At 38.2% G+C, this 23,509-nt stretch overlaps 1 protein-coding gene across 1 annotated transcript in view; it reads right to left on the minus strand.

The window, feature by feature from the left end:
- Positions 1-18,623, minus strand: part of USH2A (usherin) — a 930,103-nt gene extending 911,480 nt beyond the window's left edge. Inside the window, exons 1-2 of the mRNA XM_068986285.1 lie at positions 18,139-18,623; positions 14,443-14,608 (exon numbers count right to left, since the gene is read on the minus strand). Of these exons, the coding sequence (XP_068842386.1) occupies positions 14,443-14,608; positions 18,139-18,623 (651 nt within the window). The remainder of the gene's footprint in view (positions 1-14,442; positions 14,609-18,138) is intronic.
- Positions 18,624-23,509: the final 4,886 nt, after the last annotated feature.

The following is a 23,509-nucleotide window of genomic DNA, read 5'->3' on the forward strand; positions in this document are numbered from 1 at the left end:
GCAAGAGTACTGGCGTGGGTTGCCATTGCCTTCTCCAGGCACAAGCCCTAAAAATATGTTAAAAAATTAAATCTGTGATGAAGACACAAGGTGGGTATGTTTATAAAAGGGGAGCTCAGGCTAGCCTTATGGTAATGGAACTGTTCTTTATCTTGATTATGATGGAGGCACCAATCTACATATGTGATAATATTGTATGGAACTATACACACAGGGACTTCTCAGGTGGCTTAGTGGCAAAGAATCCACCTGCCAATGCAGAAGATGCAGGTTCGATCCCCAGGTTGCGAAGATTAAGGAAATGACAATCCACTACAGTATTCTTGCCTGAGAAATTCCATGGACAGAGGACCCTGGTGGGCTATATAGTCCACGGGGTCACAAGAGAGTCAGACATGACTTAGTGACTACACAACAACAACACACACACAAACAAGTACAGAAAAATGGGAAATCTAAATAAAATGGGTGGATTAGATCAATGTCAGCATCCTGGCTCTGATATTATACTATAGTTTTGCAAGATATTACTGGGGATAAGGGATACTTGGGACCATTTAATATTATTTCTCATGAATGCTTCAGTTCAGTTAAATCGCTCAGTCGTGTCCGACTCTTTGCGACCCCATGAATCGCAGCACGCCAGGCCTCCCTGTCCATCACCAACTCCCAGAGTTCACTCAGACTCATGTCCATTGAGTCGGTGATGCCATCCAGCCATCTCATCCTCTGTTGTCCCCTTCTCCTCCTGTCCCCAATCCCTCCCAGCATCAGAGTCTTTTCCAGTGAGTCAACACTTCGCATGAGGTGGCCAAAGTACTGGAGTTTCAGCTTCAGCATCATTCCTTCCAAAGAAATCCCAGGGCTGATCTCCTTTAGAATGGACTGGTTGGATTTCCTTGCAGTCCAAGGGACTCTCAAGAGTCTTCTCCAACACCACAGTTCAAAACCATCAATTCTTCGGCGCTCAGCCTTCTTCACAGTCCAACTCTCACATCCATGCATGACCACTGGAAAAACCATTGCCTTGACTAGACGGACCTTAGGCGGCAAAGTAATATCTCTGCTTTTGAATAGGCTATCTAGGTTGGTCATAGCTTTCCTTCCAAGGAGTAAGCATCTTTTAATTTCATGGCTACAATCACCATCTGCAGTGATTTTGGAGTCCAGAAAAATAAAAGTCTGACACTGTTTCCACTGTTTCCCCATCTATTTCCCATGAAGTGATGGGATGAGATGCCATGATCTTCGTTTTCTGAATGTTGAGCTTTAAGCCAACTTTTTCACTCTCTACTTTCACTTTCATCAAGAGGCTTTTTAGTTCCTCTTCACTTTCTGCCATAAGGGTGGTGTCATCTGCATATCTGAGGTTATTGATATTTCTCCTGGCAATCTTGATTCCAGCTTGTGTTTCTTCCAGTCCAGCATTTCTCATGATGTAGTCTGCATAGAAGTTAAATAAGCAGGGTGACAATATACAGCCTTGATGTACTCCTTTTCCTATTTGGAACCAGTCTGTTGTTCCATGTCCAGTTCTAACTGTTGCTTCCTGGCCTGCATACAGATTTCTCAAGAGGCAGGTCAGGTGTTCTGGTATTCCCATCTCTTTCAGAATTTTCCATAGTTTATTGTGATCCACACAGTCAAAGGCTTTGGCATAGTCAATAAACCAGAAATAGATGTTTCTCTGGAACTCTCTTGCTTTTTTGATGATCCAGCAGATGTTGGCAATTTGATCTCTGGTTCCTCTGCCTTTTCGAAAACCAGCTTGAACATCAGGGAGTTCACGGTTCACGTATTGCTGAAGCCTGGCTTGGAGAATTTTGAGCATTAGTTTACTAGCATGTGAGATGAGTGCAGTTGTGCAGTAGTTTGAGCATTCTTTAGCATTGCCTTTCTTTGGGATTGGAATGAAAACTGACCTTTTCCAGTCCTGTGGCTACTGCTGAGTTTTCCAAATTTGTTGGCATATTAAGTGCAACACTTTCACAGCATCATCTTTCAGGATCTGAAATAGCTCAACTGGAATTCCATCACCTCCACTAGCTTTGTTCTTAGTGATGCTTTCTAAGAGCCACTTGACTTCACATTCCAAGATGTCTGGCTCTAGATGAGTGATCACACCATCGTGATTATCCAGGTCATGAAGATCTTTTTTGTACAGTTCTTCTGTGTATTCTTGCCACCTCTTCTTAATAACTTCTGCTTCTGTTAGGTCCATACAATTTCTGTCCTTTATCGAGTCCATCTTTGCATGAAATGTTTCCTTGGTATCTCTAATTTTCTTGACGAGATCTCTAGTCTTTCCCATTCTATTGTTTTCCTCTGTTTCTTTGCATTGATCGCTGAGGAAGGCTTCTTATCTCTTCTTGCTATTCTTTAGAACTCTGCATTCAGATGTTTATATCTTTCCTTTTCTCCTTTGTTTTTCACCTCTCTTCTTTTCACAGCTATTTGTAAGGCCTCCCCAGACAGCCATTTTGCTTTTTTGCATTTCTTTTCCCTGGGGATGGTCTTGATCCCTGTCTCCTGTACAATGTCACGAACCTCATTCCATAGTTCATCAGGCACTCTATCTATCAGATCTAGGCCCTTAAATCTATTTCTCACTTTCACTGTATAATCATAAGGGATTTGATTTAGGTCATACCTGAATGGTGTAGTGGTTTTCCCTACTTTCTTCAATTTAAGTCTGAATTTGGTAATAAGGAGTTCATGATCTGAGCCACAGTCAGCTCCTGGTCTTGTTTTTGTTGACTGTATAGAGCTTCTCCATCTTTGGCTGCAAAGAATATAATCAATCTGATTTTGGTGTTGACCATCTGGTGATGTCCATGTTTAGAGTCTTCTCTTGCGTTGTTGGAAGAGGGTGTTTGCTATGACCAGTGCATTTTCTTGGCAAAACTCTATTAGTCTTTGCCCTGCTTCATTCCACATTCCAAGGCCAAATTTGCCTGTTACTCCAGGTGTTTCTTGACTTCCTACTTTTGCATTCCAGTTCCCTATAATGAAAAGGACATCTTTTTTGGGTGTTAGTTCTAAAAGGTCTTGTAGGTCTTCATAGAACCGTTCAACTTCAGCTTCTTCAGCGTTACTGGTTGGGGCATAGACTTGGATTACCGTGATATTGAATGGTTTGCCTTGGAAACGAACAGAGATCATTCTGTCATTTTTGAGATTGCATCCAAGTATTGCATTTCAGACTCTTTTGTTGACCATGATGGCTACTCCATTTCTTCTGAGGGATTCCTGCCCGCAGTAGTAGATATAATGGTCATCTGAGTTAAATTCACCCATTCAAGTCCATTTTAGTTTGCTGATTCCTAGAATGTCGACTTCACTCTTGCCATCTCCTGTTTGACCACTTCCAATTTGCCTTGATTCATGGACCTGACATTCCAGGTTCCTATGCAATATTGCTCTTTACAGCATCAGACCTTGCTTCTATCACCAGTCACATCCACAACTGGGTATTGTTTTTGCTTTGGCTCCATCCCTTCATTCTTTCTGGAGTTATTTCTCCACTGATCTCCAGTAGCATATTGGCCACCTACTGACCCAGGAAGTTCCTCTTTCAGTATCCTATCATTTTACCTTTTCATACTGTTCATGGGGTTCTCAAGGCAAGAATACTGAAGTGGTTTGCCATTCCCTTCTCCAGTGGACCACATTCTGTGAATGCTTACAAATATACAATTATCTCCAAATAAGTTAATTAAGCATAAAGAAGTACTGTCTAGGCGGGAACTCTCCAAGTTTAGTGCTCCTCAGTTTTCAGAATTTCTGGGGTCTCACTCCTCTTTGATATTTATAAAAGCCTTTTCCCACAAACTTTGAGATTTTCTGCCTGAAATTGTTAGAGGTATTTTAGGGGATTAAATAATAATCCCCAATGCATATTTGTCCCAATGCATATTCCCACAGAACTCATCTTATTTCTAGCTCACTTGTTTATTTCTTCTAGCTACCTCTCACTCAACCCAAACATTGAAACCAACTCTTCTATAGATTCCCTAAAGTGCCAACCCCTCCTCGCAAATAGCTAGCTATAATTGACTTGGGGCAAATAACTACAATACCACAAGGGATCTGCATCCCAGAAAACATCTTAAAATTGCATACGACATATCCATAATCTCGGTTTTCTTGGTCAACCCCACCACAGTGAAACTGGCATGGACTGAGTCTCCTCTTCTGAGCTCTGGCTCTCCTCCCCTCCCCCCACCCTCAACTTGACCACCTTCGGACTTTTCCCTTTTCTTTTCCGTTTCTCTCCTTAAACTGAGAACCATGAAAACTAATCATAAAAAGAATCCAGCTATTTTTTCTACTTCTAGAATATACAATTTTTCTGAGATTATTTCATGTAATCTTTAGAAAGTAAAGTGAAGCTGCTTTTCCTAATATGCTTACTATATATATATAAATACACACACACATATAAATACACAAACATGACTGAGCAACTAAGCACACAATTATATACATATTTATTAGGTATATGTAATTTTTAAATATCACTTTTCTCTGTTGTAGTTAGATAATGGGAAGACTGGCATATCCATGAAAGCCTTTCCATTCTTCGGAAAGTTTTTATAATTTGACTATTCTTTCTTTGGCTCAGAGATACCTAAACTTGGTATCTTGAACATATGCTCTTATTATGTATCCAGAACAATACAGCTGCTCGGAATATTTTTGAAGGTTGCATTTTAGAGAGAGAAATACCAGGGGAAATTGTATGGGAAAATAAAACTATTCAAGGCCATGTTTAAATAAAGTCATATTCTCTATTCCATTACCAAGCGATACATACCATAGGCCAAATTCTGCCCTAGGTTATATGCACGCTGCTCTTTCTGACTTTAGTGGGAATTGTTCATGTATAACTGAAGGCTTCAGTTAGCCCTGTGGGCACAGAAATGCCTACCCTCAAAAGAAGCAAAAATTATCTGTCTTACTATATTTGGCTTTTAGATGAAAGTGATATAATATAAATGACAATTCTATTAGATAATATAGGTTTTAAAAAGCACTACCATCAAATTTTAACCATTAAAAATTTGACAGAATTACCATAGTGGCATTTGCAAGACCAGAGATTGTTCAAACAGATAAGTAGACGCTGGAAAATACTTTTCGTTGCAATTTTCGATTTTAGTAGTATATGGAATAATGTGCACTATAATATTTGTATGTATTTTCCTTTTGTATATATCATGCGTTTTATAGCTATTGGCTGAGAGTCAACCATTTTCTGGCAAGAAAAATTGCTAAATTTTTCAAATAGCAGTTTCTAAGTTTAAATGTTAATTTATCCACGGTTTGCTTTAGATTTTGATTAGAGGTGTTTTCAGAGGAAAGAGCTTCCTGAACTTAAATTTTTGCCATGAAATATTAGACTGATAGCATTCAGACTTGTAAAGTCTAAACACTGCAATGAGAGGTGTGATTATCTTTTTGCACATATTAACTAGACAAATATTTTCTTTTGATGTATACATGTATATTGTGTATATACTAAGGTAAATAACAGTTATGAAACACAATGGATTAGAAGCAGGTGACAATATATGGGATGCCTGTCAGAGGGAGAAACAAAATAAAAATAAAAAATTCATAGCGCTATGTAAACCTCTAAGCCACTTTTTCCAGCCTTCTTTATTTAATACATGATATATTTCTTTCTAAGAAACTCAGACCCCTCTTACCCTTACAAACATCTTATGTTAGTCTCATGTCCCAGGAATTGCTCTCCCATTCCTGATATACAGACTCTCTTCCTCCTCTTTTCTACCTAGGTAAAAGCCTAGTTTCCTTTAAGAGATAACTCAGATCCTACATTCTTTATGGATCCTTCCTAACAAGCCTGAATTGCAGCAGGCCATTTCCTACCTTAAATTCTGATTATTTTATCATACATTTTGTAATTCATCAAGGAAGGAAGGAAAAGAAGAAACAATACGTGGGCCCCACCTCAGAGCAACGAAGACATGCTGGAATGTTGGCATATGAATATTTCTGAAAGCTTCTCAATGATGCTAATGATTTCTAGAGTTGAGAATTGCTGCTCTGAGCTGCAGTCTAGCTTGTAAGAAGTCTCTTCCAATGTATCCCTTCGGGCAAATGAAACTATTATTCATACAATCATCCAAAAGACAATAATCTGGGATTTATAAACATCTCCCTTTACCTTAACGTCTACTCTCTTTCAATCAACAAGTCCTTTGATTTTAATTCCTAAATAGATTTTAAAGCTGACCACTTCTCTGTGTATCTATTATTGCCAGCATAGTTCAAGGTATACTTATATCTCACCTGAACTCTAAGGGTAATTTAACAATCATTTTCCCTTGTCCTCATACAAATTTTTCTTCTTCACTGCAACCAGCATCGGCCCAGGCCATATATTTTCCTTCCTTCCCCAACTTCTTCCCTCACCCTCTGTTCCCTACACAAAGTATTCCCATAGAGTACCCTCAAAAAAAATTTAACATGACCACAGTGATCTTTAAAACATAGTATCTTTCCGTGGCGCTGGCTTCATTTTGCATGCTGCTCTGCTTAGCGTGCTGCACTCCACCCCCGCACTGGCCTTTTAGTATCTCATATGCAACAGGAAACTCTGGGCTGGAAGAAACACAAGCTGGAATCAAGATTGCCAGGAGAAATATCAATAACCTCAGATATGCAGATGACACCACCCTTATGGCAGAAAGTGAAGAGGAACTAAAAAGCCTCTTGATGAAAGTGAAAGTAGAGAGTGAAAAAGTTGGCTTAAAGTTCAACATTCAGAAAACGAAGATCATGGCATCCGGTCCCATCACTTCATGGGAAATAGATGGGGAAACAGTGGAAACAGTGTCAGACTTTATTTTGGGGGGCTCCAAAATCAATGCAGATGGTGACTGCAGCCATGAAATTAAAAGACGCTTACTCCTTGGAAGGAAAGCTATGACCAACCTAGATAGCCTATTCAAAAGCAGAGACATTACTTTGCCAACTAAGGTCCGTCTAGTCAACGCTACGGTTTTTCCAGTAGTCATGTATGGATGTGAGAGTTGGACTGTGAAGAAGGCTGAGCGCCGAAGAATTGATGCTTTTGAACTGTGGTGTTGGAGAAGGCTCTTGAGAGTCCTTGGACTACAAGGAGATCCAACCAGTCCATTCTGAAGGAGATCAGCCCTGGGATTTCTTTGGAAGGAATGATGCTGAAGCTGAAACTCCAGTACTTTGGCCACCTCACGCAAAGAGTTGACTCATTGGAAAAGTCTTTGATGCTGGGAGGGATTGGGGGCAGGAGGAGAAGGGGACGACAGAGGATGAGATGGCTGGATGGCATCACCGACTCAATGGACGTGAGTCTGAGTGAACTCCGGGAGATGGTGATGAACAGGGAGGCCTGGCGTGCTGCAATTCATGGGGTCGCAAAGAGTCAGACACGACTGAGCAACTGAACTGAACTGAATGCAACAGGGTCCCTTTTACCAAAGGGCATTTGCACCATGTGCTACGCATGTATGGAATGTTCTTCTCTACTCAGGTTACCTAGTTCAGTTCCATATGTTCTTTTGAATACATACTATCAGTTAAATTGCGACAATCCCAAAAAGACAGCTTGAAGTCCTAACCCCTGTGCCTGTTAACATGGCCTTATTTTGGAATAGTTTTTGTGTATATAATCCAGTTAAGATGAAGTCATACTGACTTAGGATGAATGCTAACCCAGCATGACTGGTGTTCTTATAAAAAGAGCAGACACTGACACACAGTGTAGAAGATGGTCATGTGATGTTGGAGGCAGAGATGAGAGCAGTGTGTCTAAAAACAAAGGACTGCTGGTAAACACGAGGAGCAGCAAGTAAGGCTGCCCCTCTATAGATTTCAGACAGAGCATGGTCTTGCAGATACCGTGATTTCAAACTTCTACTGAAAAAGAATACACTTTTGTTGTTTTAAGCTACCCAGTGTGTGGTTTTTAGGGAAAGCCCAGAAAACTAATACACACATCTAATACAATTTCCTCAAAGTAAGCCTTTCTTGACTTCAGAGATTTGATCAAACTGTCCTTCAGATGATCCCATAGATCTTATCAAAGTCATAATTTGGCTTTCATTGGCGTGATTATTTGTCTTTTCTTTCTAATAAACTGTAAGTTCCATCACAGCAGACTGTAAAGTATCACTACTTCATCAGACTTTTTTTTCTTTACATGTCACATTTATGGTAGAATTTAAATAGGCTGGGTTTATCTTTGCTCCCAATTGTTGTGGGTATCTAACATTTCAAGGAGTTACATCATTTTCCTAGGGTTGCACAATTTTTAAGTAAGATATCAAGAATTGAACTTTGCCTTTTTACTAAATATGATATTTTAAAGTCCCATGCAAAGAGAAAAATTAATTTTTACTTGGATGGTTTTACCTTTTTCTAATCAAGTGGTAAAAATTCTGCCTTCTTATTTTTACTGTATTGCTACAGGGCTTGGATCAGGTGACCAGGGAAGGCTAAGTAGAATATTCTTTCTTTAGCCCACCATGCTCTTTCCTGACTGTTATAAACCATAGAGATTTTGAGAACATAACATAAAATTATTTTATGCATTAAGCCACCTGTATCAATCAGAGTATAATCATAAAAAAATGTTGATTTTAATTATTTGTGCAAATCATGTAAATATGTGAAGCATTATAAACATTGACATTACAAATATGTACAAACATGTATGAAAATTAATTTATATTTACTTTGCAAATATGTCTTTTCAGCTCTTGGTTTTTGTCAAGGGGACGTTTAGAGAATTCTGATACTCTTTGTACTTCTGATACAAGTACTTCTTGTCTTTACAGTGATCTAGGTTCATAGCAATTTATTATTTTTTAGGTAAAGGTCAGGAAAACTTGATTTTAAATTCAGGCAGGAAATTTAACCTTGGCAAGGCTCCTTTTTTAATCCAGTACAACGAACTAGGCTCAATAATCACAGCTTTTATTATCATCATTTTTAACTGACTATTCTGAAAAGCTTTGTTAAATTCTATTGATCTTTAATTTGTTTCACGTGACAAACTCTTCCCCTAACTTGGGTAATATTCGATTGACTAGACACCAACAGAAGGCTTTCATATACATGTAAATAATTACAGTTTAAAGCAATAAAAAGTATTAAAGGAATCCTATGGATTGAGATTCTCTTGTGGTAGGAGTTGAGGTGGTGCTCCCAGGAGAATCCCAGTACACAGAACTTCCTGAAATGAATGAAGAAGCTTCCATGAGGTTGCAAGGACTGTTTATATTCCTCAATCAATAGAGACATGGAAATACCTTTATAAAGTGTGCACATGGGCATACACTCCAGAGATTAATTGAGAGAGTTGGTTTATCTATTCTAACAAATGTTGGTTAAATTGCATTTTATTTTTTCTCCAGAACCATCAATAGTTTCCCTTTTTCAGATTGAATACATAAATCAAAAGAACATATTTCATGAACAAACTATGATTATGAAACTCCTATTCTTCATCTATTGATCCCTGAAACTTTATTTACCCATGTATTTTTTTTCCCTTCTCTGTATTAGATTAGAACTGCTCTTTTTCACATTCTTGTAGCTAGGACCATCTGTGGCTCTTGACTTGTCAGTGTTTCAAGGAGTCCTCAAAATAGCATAGATGTCGTGAAAAACTCATTGCTAAACCAATTCTTGCTTCCACACTTGCAGTATTTCATCAGCTTCTAATTATTGAATACTACTACATTTCAGCATAATTATTAAAGGGTTACTAATGATTCTTTGATGCTATTGGTCTTATAAAACATGTAGAACTATTCAGGGGAAAACTGTTTTCATAGGAAACTCTGAGGTTTTACTTTTAAATGATACACAACAGAATGTCAATATCCTTCCAAGCTGCTTTACTCACCAAGCCCTAACAAACTGCTGAAGTAAAATCCTTTTACATATTTTAAAACTTAAAAAAAAAGAAAATCCAAAGAGATCTCTTTAAATAACCATAACATGCTGATACAATATGAAAACGAAGCTTTAAAAAATCTGCTAATGTTATCAGTGTTCCCCATTTGATAATAAAAAGTCTGAATTGATTTTTTTCCAGTTTTAGTACAAAAAATATGACATAACGAATTTCAGCTTGATATAATTTGAAATAGCCAATATATTAAACCCCAAAGTAAAATTTAAATTGGCAATCATGTCAGATTCAAGTCCCTGAATGAATATTAATTTAAAAACTAATCATTTTCCAACAGGTTGAAGCTTCAAAATGCTATTTCTTGAATAAAAGCTGTTAGATCCATTACAGTAATATCAGGCATTTTTTTTGTTTAGGAAAATAGACCTCCAAAATTTGGAATGTCTGACTCATCCTAGCACCATTTTTTTGGCCCAGGGATTTAATTATTTAAAACTCATTTCTTTTTTTTAGATTTGGAAAATTAGAATTCCGATTTTACTGATGGAAAGCTGACACTAAGTGAACTCTCTGAGGTAAGGTATAAGGCCAGATCGGTTAATTAATTTTATGTCACTACGTCTATGTAAGTTAAACTCTGGTTTCTGAGCCAAACCTATGGGTAAAGGTATTTTAGTTTTATAGACACACACACACACGCATGCACATACCATGTAAATGAACTGACTGTGGCCATATTGGAGGGTGAGTAAAGACATACATATATACATTAACTATAGACTTGCAATTTTAAACTTGACTAAGCCAGATTATCAAGTATGTGTTCTGTCCTATGCCCAGCATGATGAAGGCCCTGATCCCCAAATTAAACAGAATTTGGATGCACTCGATAATAAAGCAACAGAGAATAAGTTACATTTCACATTTAAAATATATTCTTTGCAGTTAAATAGTGAAAGAGTTACAAGTTGCACTTGTCCATATCTTGGCCAAGAAGTCTACCAAAAACATTGCTGTGTAAATTACAGACCGCAGGGGGAAGCAGGGGGAAAAGCATAAACCCAAGCATCACTTGAGGAGCTGGCTGTGTCATTTAACCATGTCTGTCCAGACAACCCTACACAAATTAACAGCTTCCCACACTTCTTTTCAACAAAGAATTCCAGGAAGCCTTGTTTTGCACATCTAGTCCAATCTTCTTATCACATAAGAAAACTGAGCTAAGTATATTTGTTAAGACTACAGAGTAGCATTACCTGAGTCAGATTTCTCTTCTCCTTACCTGTTATTCTTTGCACTTATTTTTGTATCACTTTTTAGGAATGAGTACCTTCTTTATTAAGCATCTATAACTTCATAGGTATCTTAATATCTTAAATATATCAGAAGTGAGAAGTGAAGGTGTTAATCGCTCAGGCATGTCCAACTCTTTGCAACCCTGCCAGGCTCCTCTGCCCATGGAATTCTCGAAGCAAGAATACTGGAGTGGGTAGCCATTCCCTTCTCCAGGGGATCTTTCTGATCCAGGGATCAAACTCAGGCCTCCTGCATTGCAGGCAGGTTCTTTACTGTATGAGCCACCAGGTAAGCCCAAATGTATTCAGACTTGTGTCCAATTTAAAGGAACGCTATGCAGATCTCCAGTTTAAATAATTGCTCTTTAATTATTATTTGAATGAATACAGATCTCCAAAATGCTGGGTATCCCCCTATCCATCAATAAATACCAGATGATTAAAATCCAGTCTGCATGATTTTCCTGCTTTATGACTGTTTTGTTCTGTAGTTTTAATGTAAAAAGTAGAATAGGGATTTTTTTTAAAAAACTCACATAAAAATAAATAAATAAAAGAAGAGCACAAATTGGAAAGGACAAGTTTTCTCTTGATAGTCAAATAGTTATGAAATAAAGGTGTCTCATTAAATCATAAGTACTTTAGCCTTTCTTGAAAGAAGATGAGGATTTAAAGATTTATAAAGAAATTTTGCCTAAACTAGGAAGTGACTCATATTTGACATGTATTGAAATGATAATGCTGATTTCAATAGGCACTGTAAGAGCATCTGACTCCTAGGGGAGTAATTCAGTCATGGTTACCTCTTCACTTTTAGATTTTTAAACTTTCTTTGTAAAGCTTTTAATGTACTACTGCCTGCCAAAACATGGCACAGTTTCACAGGTAAGGCAAAATAAAGGCAAGTAAAAAGCATTTGTTCATCATTACTGATACAAAACTGTGCAACAAATAAATATACTCATTCGATATCTTTTGTGGAGTCCACTTATTCAGTGGTTTCTATTTCCATATTTTTATAACCCAATTCTGGTTCTGGTACACTGGCAGCAGTCAGAATGGACAAGATATATAATAAGTCTTATATCTGCTAACCACTGAATAAATGAGAGGCAAGCATAGACAGACTGAATCCATCATTACAATAGATATCAGATGTGACCTACCTTTTTGCAGGTCCTTTCAACCCTGGTGGCATAGAAACCCTGCTCCCTGCCAACTGAATTTGCTAAACTCATATCCACCAAAAAGCAGGGTAGATAAGCCTAACGTGCTGATTGAAGATCACTTTGCCAATACCCTCCTATGGAAATTAATCATTTCCTCTGCATTCAATCACCTCCCTGCGTTTCTATTTTATATGTCCTTTTTAAGGCTTTTAATGCAATGCAGCGCACATGCATAGCGGAATTTCACAGTTACAATCAGACCAAACAAAGATATGTTTAAAGTGTATTTAAATCCTCAATAATAGTATCTACACTGAAATAGACTTTAAAATCCAAATAACAATTCTCAAGACGCTTGAAGTGGAACCTGGGACTCCTTGCAGCAGTGCTTGAGTGAACGAATGAAAGTTGCTCAGTCGTATCTGACTCTTTGTGACCCCATGGACTATATAGTCCATGGAATTCTCCAGGCCAGAATACTGGAGTGGGTAGCTTTTCCCTTCCCCAGGGGATCTTCCCAACCCAGGGATCAAACCCTGGACAAATGTCTCCTGGAGCAACAAAATACAAGACACTATAAAAGACTAAAAATAACTGTGTACATGTTCAGTTGGGGCAAATTATGGACAATAAGAGAAGATGAAAAAACCCACGTGCCACTTCTGAAGAGCCGAGACCAAAATCAGAGTACTGCACATGTCCCATGCACATAGCATCACCAAAGAGGTAGCAGACCACCTAAGTCATCTCTCTGGTCTGACCCTGGACCTATTCCTGTTCTCACCACATATAAGGAATCAGCTTGCACCTCACCTCAAAGAGCAAGCAAGGGATGTACTTGTTTTTGCGACACCCCCCCCGCCCCCCACCCCACTACAGCAGAGGACCCAGTAAAGGCTTGCCTGAATTATTTGTCTGGCCTCTAATCAATTTCTATTAAGGAAGTCAAGAACCATGGTAGTAACATAAGGAAGTCTACCTGCTTCAGAGTTGGGGGGAATGTAATAAATCAAAGATTTTCATGAAGTACACAAGGCTACAAATGTCCTCTAGTGCAAATGGCATTGGCATGGACCACACTGGGGTGCACCTGTGAGAGCATACTCACGCTGATGCTCCAATACTTTGGCCACCTGATGCGAAGGACTGACTCATTGGAAAAGACCATGATGCTGGGAAAGATTGAAGGCAAAAGGAGAAGGGGACAGCAGAGGATGAGACGGTTAGACAGCATCAGCAGCTCAATGGACATGAATTTGAGCAAACTCCAGGAGATAGTGGAGAACAGGGGAGTCTGGTGGGCTAAGTTCAGGAGGTTGCAGAGCCTAACTGAACAACATGAGACCATATACTGGCAACTATGGTACACAGTACCTCTGGTGTAAAAGGCAAGGGTGACTTTAGACTGCACTGGACCCTTCCAGAGCCCTAAAGAAACCAAAGAAGAAACTGTCTATTCCTAAGAACTATAAAATAGCAGCCATCTCACAGTTATCTCAGCCTTTAGCAACTTCTAAGGCAAACACAAACTGTTGTTGACAACTAAAGTAATCATATAACACCTTTTGAGTGCCTGATGTGTAAAGTTCATTAGTTCTAAGGTCAGCATTTTAAATGCAACAGTCAAATTGTATTCATATCATCAGAGACTACCTAGAAAAGACAGCTGTAAAATCCAGGCCAAGGTCTTAATACTACATGACTATTAAAATTAGTACTAGACAGCAAAAGAGCTGTTACACATTTTTAAACAAAATAAAATATACTAAGCAAATAAAACAAAACTTTCCTGAGGATATTACTCCAAATGGGACTGTCCTATGCACCTGTGGACATTTTCACTGCAATTTTGAGGGGGCAATACTGAAATTTCAAAAGATACATCGTTAGGTCATTTAAATATTGTTTTTCTTTAGTTGTCACTTAGAAATAGTTAAGATCTGAAAAGTAGTGCTTCACATCTTATGGGAAGATGCCATTTAAAGAAAAAAAAGGAAGATGGATCCTTGTGCTTAACCAAATGTTAAATATTTTTTATTTTACTCACCTGCACACTAAGATGAATCCATTTCTTCACAAGAATTCTCCCCAGTGTCATTACTTTTATTGGAGGCTGCAAACCATTTACTGTGCGGTAATAAAACATGGTCTCTTTCTCAGATATTGTAAGTTTGAATACAATCTGCCCATCCACTGTTTTTTCTATAACACACCTTGGGAAACAACCAGAAAAGAGAAAAGGTCAGTTTCCAACCAAAAGACAGGCTATGACATTGTCCAGTGATGGTGGTGCAACAGATCCCAAACTCTAATCAAAGGTCACAATGAACAAGTACCTGAAGGTCATCATATTCAGGCCAGCTTTCTTTCAATTAAGAGGCCCTTTAATTTCAATAAAGATAAAATTCTTATTTACAGTACATCTGCTAGAACCTTCACTCCCTTTATTAGAGATTCATGGTGGCAGCTCAAGTGGTTGAATCATCCTGCAAAACCAATATTTAGCCTATTGGCTCATTAGTTCCTCTGCCATTTCTTTTATAGGAAGCGGCACAATACACCACATTCTGCTTGGCTATTGAGCCACCAGAGCAAATCATTTTCTCCTCCTCTTTTTTTTTTTTTTAATGTAAAGATAGTTTAGTGTCCATAGAAGGCTCTAAACTGCTAGCCCTGAAGTCAGAATCGCTCTATTTAATTCCCATGATGAAATGGAGAATGGACAACTATAGTCTTTATTTAGCTCATCATCAACTGGCCAGAAGCCAAAGCCAGTGTCTGTAAGATGACTGCCCAGCTCGCCATGACCACAAAGCCCAACTGGGGCACTGAGATCATGGTAATGACCTGGGGTGAAAGGTCATGGAATCTTCTAAAACTACAGTGAAATATTTTAATAAAATAGAAGAATTTTCCAAAAATTAACTGTCAGGCCAGTTATCAAATCATGTTATTTTTTAAAATAACTTATATCCTGATTACAACAGCACTATTTTCTCATCCCTTTAAAGAGACATGTTTTATGTTTTCTATATTCTCTACTGCTTTATGTTTAGTATAAGTGATTTTATTTTATACAAATTATATCATTGCATGTGCCTTAGCCACTCTGTACCCACTGAGAAGAAACAGATATGAACTTGAGCCCATTTCCAATTACATTTCAATCTAGCAGTTCAACTTTTGCAGAAGAGAGAAGAATCTCCTAAGGAGATTATTCCCCCAAACCTGATATTTAAAGAGAAATATCATGAACATTAAGCACAAATATCTCCTCCAAGTAACTAGCTATTAAAGATGCTCATCAGCCTGCATCTCACAGCCAAGAACTCAAGGAGGTGGTATATCCCAAGGTGGAGAAGATCATCCTTCCTTCCTTCACCCATTTGCCTCTTACTCAGCTCAGACACCTCCAAGATAAGGTCTGATCCTGGAACCCAACCTTCTCAAAGTTGAGAGGCCTTCCTTGCTGCTCACTTATTGTGCTGCTTTGGAAGTAACACCCATCCATCTGTCTTCCTATTCAATGAGTTGTCTGACAATAGCAGCATAGCCTGGTATATAGTAGATCCTCCCCCTCCCCCAAAAAATGATGAGTTAGTGATCTGAGTATGAAGAATCAAAGAAGCAAAGGTAAGATTGGGCCAACCCAGAACTATTGCTAAATATGTTTTTAAAACTTTCCTTAAAGGACACATTTCTCTCACAAATCATTCCTCCTCATTTGCATTCTTTCTGAGAGTTGAGAAGTGATGATATGATCAGAGAATACCTAACAGTTACTATTTCACTCTCACTTTTTTATTCTATTTTGCACATACATTTGGTGATCAAGTTATGAAAAATATATTTTATATTGGGCAAATAGGTTTAGTTGACATACAGATTTTATATAAAGCAGAGATATGATTTTATGAAAATTCTATTGTGATTCAACTCTTTAGCAGGTGGATATTTCTCAGTTACTGGAATTAAAGTTTCTCTCTATTCTTCACTTCTATGTCTTAAACAATCCAAGAAGAGATTGCCTCCATTCGTTTTTCTTGAGTTTAAATCTACAAGTTAGAATTTGACCATTACTCAAGAATGTATTTGCCAAATGCAGGCTTATTTCCCCCAAGCTTACTGAAAATGCATTTCTTAATATGTTATTGATTATCTTCCTTGCTATTTTGTTTGCTTGTAAACATACTTGCTTTGGCAGATAATGAATGTGAGAGGAAGGCAGGTAGCAAAATATTTAGGAACTGGATTTATTTTGCTCCTGGATAAACAATAATTGGATAATCCTCGTTTTGTTTGTTTTACTTATCTAGTACAAACACTGCGAAATTCCCCAATTCCCACAGGTATTTTAGTTTTGAGAATGGAAATGACCTTGATGCTTGGAACTCTCTAAACCATAAACCACGTGCTACTACCTCTATAAATGTTCCTCTGTCTTATTTATACGAAATGATACCAACAGAAGATGAATTTTGTAGAGACATATCCCCTGGAAAAATTTAGAAAAAATAACTTCATCCTAGCCGTATTTGTCAAGAGACAATATTTTAAGACTCTTTGGACATTAGTTACATAAACTAAATAAGTTGGATTTACTGACATTTCAAACAGTAAGAAAACAGGGGGTTTTTTTAGGGTACATACAGAAACAGAGGTAACGGTTTCAGATGATTTTCACTTCAAATAAAAGAAAATGAAAAAATGCCAACTTTCACTTGGCAAATTCAAACTAAACATCATAAGATATTTAAGTCTTATTTGCTTATGCGATGATAAGACTTTTCTGGTTTGTTTCATGAGTTTTTAGATACTTGGCCAACATCCTCATACAAAGAAAACATCACAAGGGGAAGAGCCAGAAGCTCTATGAGAAGAAGAAAGATAAGCAAAAAAAAAAAAGTCTCAAAACTGTCCTATTTATTTTCATTTCCAGATTGGCTCTAAACACTTAAGGAAAACATTGGATATCCATTTTAGAAATTATTACAGAATGAAAATCAGGTGATTATTAAAAATAACCAAAAATTGTTAACAAAGCCTCACACCAAACTCACCAAAGGCATTTCTGATGGGTTCAATGGCATGAACTTCTGAGAATCTTTTATGCTTTTCTATATATTTCCTAATGGATAAAAACACCTGGAAGCAAAGGGCTAAAAGCGATCTCTTTTCAGACATGAGGTGTCATTCATTTGTTCAACTTATTATTGAACATCTTTCACAATGAGTTAAACAAACAAGTCTTCCTAGGGAAACAAGAATGCAGAAACAGTCCCCAGCACTCAGAGAGTTCACTGCCTAATGACAATTGTGTACTCTAGTAAAGGCAGGTTGCTTATACAAGCCTAGACCAAGACCTTGAAAGTATACACTATTACTAGTCCCCCTGCCTTACAACTCACAGTGAGCCTGGCTGAGCCTCTGAAAACTAAGACAAGGTTTAGCTAAACTACTGGGGGGAAAAAAGAAATGAGCCAGGTATAAACATGTCTGCCTGCCATGAAATTATTTTAACATACTCTTGAGGGTTCACTTCATTCATGGAAAGGCGAAAGCACTTTGAATTTAGGGAAAAAAACATTTGGTCAAATGAAGTTGACCAGAAAAGCCTCATGTAGGAGCTGGTCTTCAGTTAGCCTAAATTCCAAAGTGCCTTCATTTCTAGGTTGGAATCCAAGTTGCAATACCCTTGACTTTGCAGGACCGTAGGAAAGCTTACACTCCCTCTGCTACTTACATTACACCTTCTTGCTCAAGTTTCAACCACACAGCTAGAGTAAATGATGCCGCCAGCCTGGAAGCAGGAGGAGAGGCAAAGCAGCTCTGGTGATTTCCAAAAATGAAACTTGCAGAATGGTTATGGGAGTTGGGACTCAGGTCACGCTGGTCTCTAATGATGCAACCCCTGAGGCCTGCTGAGAAGAGGTTGGTGTAGGTGGGGGGCGACGATCGGTAAGGGCAATCCTGAACGCAGAGCCGCTGAGGACAGACCCGAAGGCCCTCGGGTGTGGCAGAGCTCTGACAGAAAGTGCTTTGGGCTGGGATTCCGCACGTCGCTTGGGTTGGCACCACCGAAACCTTCTTGAAAGCTGCCACGTTCTCCAGCCTTGGGAACAGGCCTTGAGAGTCAGCCCACGAGATGGAAGCAAAGTAGGCAAAGAGCCATGTTTCAGGGACCGGAAACAAGAGGCTGAAGCCCAGAGAAAGAGCCAGGCAATTCATGTTGACTCAAAAGCATTCTCCTCTGATTCAGGTGTTCCTAAATAAGTTGGAAGGCCGAGGGCACTGGCCAGCAGCACTTTATCGCGGGGTGCTTTAAGTAACGTTGAGATAAATCCATTTTCGGGAAACTGCAGGCGTGGTTTCACACGGGGGTAACACCAGAGGCTTCCGTGGTGATGGCGAAGACATGAGTAGCAGCTGGTGTCTGGGAATCAAAAGTAGAGTGTCAAGAAAAATCTGCTGTGTCTTTAAAACTTTAGGTGCAGTCTAAGCATGAGGATTCTGAGTCCCTAAGAAACATTATTAAACTTCTTAAAAACATTCTTTAGTACACTGTTTATAATATAGCAAAACACTCATTGGTACCTATCTTCATTGGGCAAATCAAGCACTGGAAAAAGTCCACAGGACAGCCAGTTTGATACACACATATGCACGTATATTTTATTAATATATTTCCCCACACAGCAATTTCAGATTGCTACTCCACCTCAGGGAATTAGCAGCATCCACTCTCCTTCACAAGATAAAGAACTGTATAGATTTCCTTTACACACACGGGATGCAGTTAACGCAGAGCCAACCTGCAGATGTCCTGAATAAAGCTGGCAAAGCACTTTGGGCCTTCCCCTCTCATCCCAGCATGTGCGGCAACTTTAAGCTCACGGTAAAGCTGATTAGAAACCCAACACCATCTGTCCGTCCTATGCCTTAGTATTTAGCAAACGCTTGTGCATTTCCTCATATGACTATTTGTAGGTTACATATGGACCCCTAATACTGTGTTAGTAATTGTATTGATAAATAAGCTGAGTTACCATTTCTCTATTGCATTTCAACCAGGCCCCTTAGTGTGACAAATGGCTCTTCCCAGGACCGCTGCCCCTGGTTGCCTGGCAACACTAGGGTAACCCCCAGAAAGTCTCAGCAAATAGGCCACAGCAGAAGGACGACTGCAAGGAAGACTTGGGTGCCCAAGTCAGGGATTCTGCGCAGCAAACGCTTGGTTACCTGAAACTCAGAGCGCAGTCTGCTGGCTGGCCCACCTGGAACTGAACTCCCCAAGCCTTCAGCAAGTGCCTCAAGCAGTGGGAGGGACAAGGATGCAGCCAGGCATGCATAATTTTAAAGTAGCAGCGCACCTTATCCTCTAATCCCTTTTTTGCCCCTCCCCTTTCCCCCACTTTTATGCACCTCAATCCTTTTAGCCGTGTCATCAAAATGATCTGCCACTATCAGACAGTAACATAAGAATTCCTAGAGCTCTTTTTCCTGAGCAACAAATGTACCGATGCTCTAAAAGCTTGTTGCATTCATACAGTTTCTGTTGCCCATTCAATGGTCACCGTGTTCTTCACCCCAGAACACCCTCTTCTAAATGTATGAACAGCATCTGATGTGATTTCTAAATCGTACATTTGAAGGATCAGAAACTTTAATTAAACTACAGAAGCAATAGGACTGCTGACTTTTTAGCTGCTTGATTAGACATGAATATGTGTGTATTTATGAATGCATGGTTGATGTCAATTTTATGTAGTGTTATTACATCCAGAACCCTCTTCAACCATCTGAGGTATCTCATCCTAAATGAGAAATAGCCTAAAGCAACTACTACCCCTCCACTGTCTTAAAAATGGAAAGCTTATTTGGGAAACAACTAGCCAATTGCACTTTTATTTTCCATAAGCTATCATATTTAGAGAAATGTTTAAAAATGAAAGATGTGGTTGTTTGGCATTCCTTGTTAGTAAGGCAGTGAGAGACGAATTCAAAGTACCGTTTCTCAAATTTCCCTTCCAAGAGACTTAAACACCACTCATTTAAATATCAGCTTTATCAATCAGAACTTCTAGGTGCTTCCAGAGGAAATCTTTACCTTTTGTCAAATTATCCTATTCTCTGTCTTGTTGATTAGTATAATCTTTCAAGGGCAATTTTTTTGAATCAAAAAACAAATGTCACTGTAAAATCCACTAACATGTAAGAACTTCTGAACACCTGGAAAAATGTTTGGAAATAAAGGACACAGTGATGTAGACAAATGGATTATTCACACCTCAACAAAACATGCAACCAATGTTTGTCTTAGAACATGTTATTCAATGGCTAGTTTCTCTTTATGCCTTATGAATCCAAGGATTAACTAATTTTTAATTGTGGTACTTCAGAGTGCGTTTTTTGGGTCACTGTTCAGGGGATGAGAAATCATCTACCACACAACAACTGATGTTTTGTAGTAGGAAATCATGACTCAATTTGGATGATCTAAGACTAGTGACTCTGCTCCACATTCAGAAACTCTGCCTGTGATTTGCAAAGACAGACAGTGGGTTGACATATCCCTCAACTTCTGCAATTCAGTACTATCAATCTGAAGACACATCTGGTAACTGATTTGGGCACCAGCATTCTTAGCACCACTAGATGGGACTTAGAGATACAGGAAAAAAGCAAAAGCAAGAGTGGCAGAAGGAAAGTTTAGTTAAATACAAAGAACTATGTGCTGTTACTTTCTCATATTTTTGTGGATTCACTGGGTAGTTCTGCTGTGAACTAGCGTAACTGGGGCTGGATACTCTGATTTGGCCTTACTCTGTCATCTAGCAGTTGGTTTGACACTTGTGAGAGTCTAACCTAAGCTCGTTCTGATAGTAGCAGAAAAATGCCCAGCAACATAAGCTGGGAGATCCTAATGTACAAGTACTACTCAGGCATTTGCTTATACCATATTTGTTAATGTTCCATTGACAGAGGAGTCACATGACCAAGCCCAGATTCAAGGGCTATGAAACTGACTCCACTCTTCAAAGAACAGTCACATTGCAAGGGGGCACACATAACAGAATGGAAAGAACTTGAGACCATTTTGTAATCTACCACAGAGAGTTGAAAGCAATTTCTTTTTCCAATGGTCAAGACATCTTAGAATCAGCATTTCCTTCTTCTGAAACAGTTCAAAAAATGATATTTTAGTTAGTCAACTATTAGTAAATTGATACTCATTATTATGGAAAAGTTCACTATAATAAACTTGGTTTTTCAAGCCCTTGAGGCTTAGGTCTTGAAGATGGGCAAAATCAAGGGGTATCTTTGGGGTTTTTTAGCATTCATGGATTTTTCTATTAAAATTAACTAACTTATGGCATAACTAATCTAGAAAAAGAAAAATGGTGGATGTGTAAGTAATATTAGATATGAAAACAGAGGGTCCAATGTAATTACAAAATAAGAAAATGTTGTAGACAATTTTATGAGAAACTTGAGTTCTTAGGAAAATTGAGTAAGTTCCTTAAAATATTTCCAACTTAGAGTCAAGAAGAAACAGTTGGAAACAACACATTCCATCAACTGCAGAACAGACAGATAATGGTATATATTCACACACTGGAAGGTGAAAGATCAATGAAAGAAAAGTGAACTACTGCTACAAGAAACAACACGGAAAATCTCACAGACTTGATCATGAGTGAAATAAGGTAAACACCCCAAGAACATACTAGAATGATTCCATTCATATGAAGTCAAAGAGAATCAAAGCTAATCTGCTGTGAAAGAGGTCAACATAATGCTCTCTTTAAAACAGAGGAAGAAATGGGAAAGGATTCAAGGAAGGCAGCAGGAGGGCTGGAAATGTCTTCATCTTAATACAGGTGGTGGTCACACAGATGGATACAGTTTTTGAAGTTCATCAAGTATTACAGTTAAGATTTGTGCTCTTTGTGCAAATTATGCTTCAATAAAAAAGAATAAAGTTTTGCTTTTATTTTTTAACATGAATAGTTCTATTACAGTCTATCCTTAACTTTCTTCCCATAAGGAAAACAGTAGGCTCAGACAGTTGTGCAAATCAGTTATGCCACACATATGGGAAACTATAATTCCAGTTTTTACAAACATTCTTACCATTGGAATAAGACTATTGCCCAATTTATTGTATGAGGTAGTTATAACCAAAAGAGAACGTGTGTGAGAAAGACAGGTGGGGAGTGGGAGAAGGAGGGAGAATATAAAACAGACAGAAGAATATGAGAAAGAAAAATTAAAGACCAGTCACACTCATATACATAATGCAAAAAATTCTGAATAAAGCATAAGCAAACTGAATTCAGAAATATTTAAAAAGAATAACTCTCCTGACAAAGTGGGTTTATTCCAGAATTGTAAAATTGGTTTGAATGTTAAAATATATATTAATTCACCATTAAAATAGTTTAAAAATTCATGTTATTTATTGAGGACCAAAATCCTTTATGAATTTATTTCTTTAGGACCAAAATTCTTCATAAACGAAAGAAGAAAACTTCTATAACTTGACAGTTCATGTACAAAAATATCATAAATAACAAGTGTAATAATTAGCACTTTTGTTAAGATCACTTATAACTTACTTATCACTGCTGCTAGCCAACATTCAACTAGCAAATGCCATTAAAATAGGTAAAATATAAACTAAAGGATAAACACTGCAAATGATTATCAAATATCATATATTTCACTAGATAATAAAACCTAATGACAAATTTTGACCAAGATTCTAGAAAGAAGATGTAAATATGATTAATGCTATTCATCAATTTTGGAACTCTTCTCTCTAGGCACATACTACTTTTAACTCCTTGGAAATGGTCACGTGACTTGCTTTTGCTGAGAAATATGAGCCACCGCCAGGAGGAAGCTATAAGGACCAGTAAGCAATTTCCTGTGCTCTCTCCCTCCCACTTTGCCACATCCAGATAGTGGCTGCTCTGTCAATCTCTTGCCCTGGCTGGAAAGACATAGATCAGAGTTTGCTTGCCAGACACAAAGCATGTGTGAAAAATAAACCTTTATTGTTTAAAGGAACTTTTTGAAATTTTAGAGTTGTTACTACAGGATAATTTAGT

The sequence above is a fragment of the Capricornis sumatraensis genome, chromosome 14, assembly GCF_032405125.1.
Source record: "Capricornis sumatraensis isolate serow.1 chromosome 14, serow.2, whole genome shotgun sequence".
Classification (NCBI taxonomy): domain Eukaryota; kingdom Metazoa; phylum Chordata; class Mammalia; order Artiodactyla; family Bovidae; genus Capricornis; species Capricornis sumatraensis.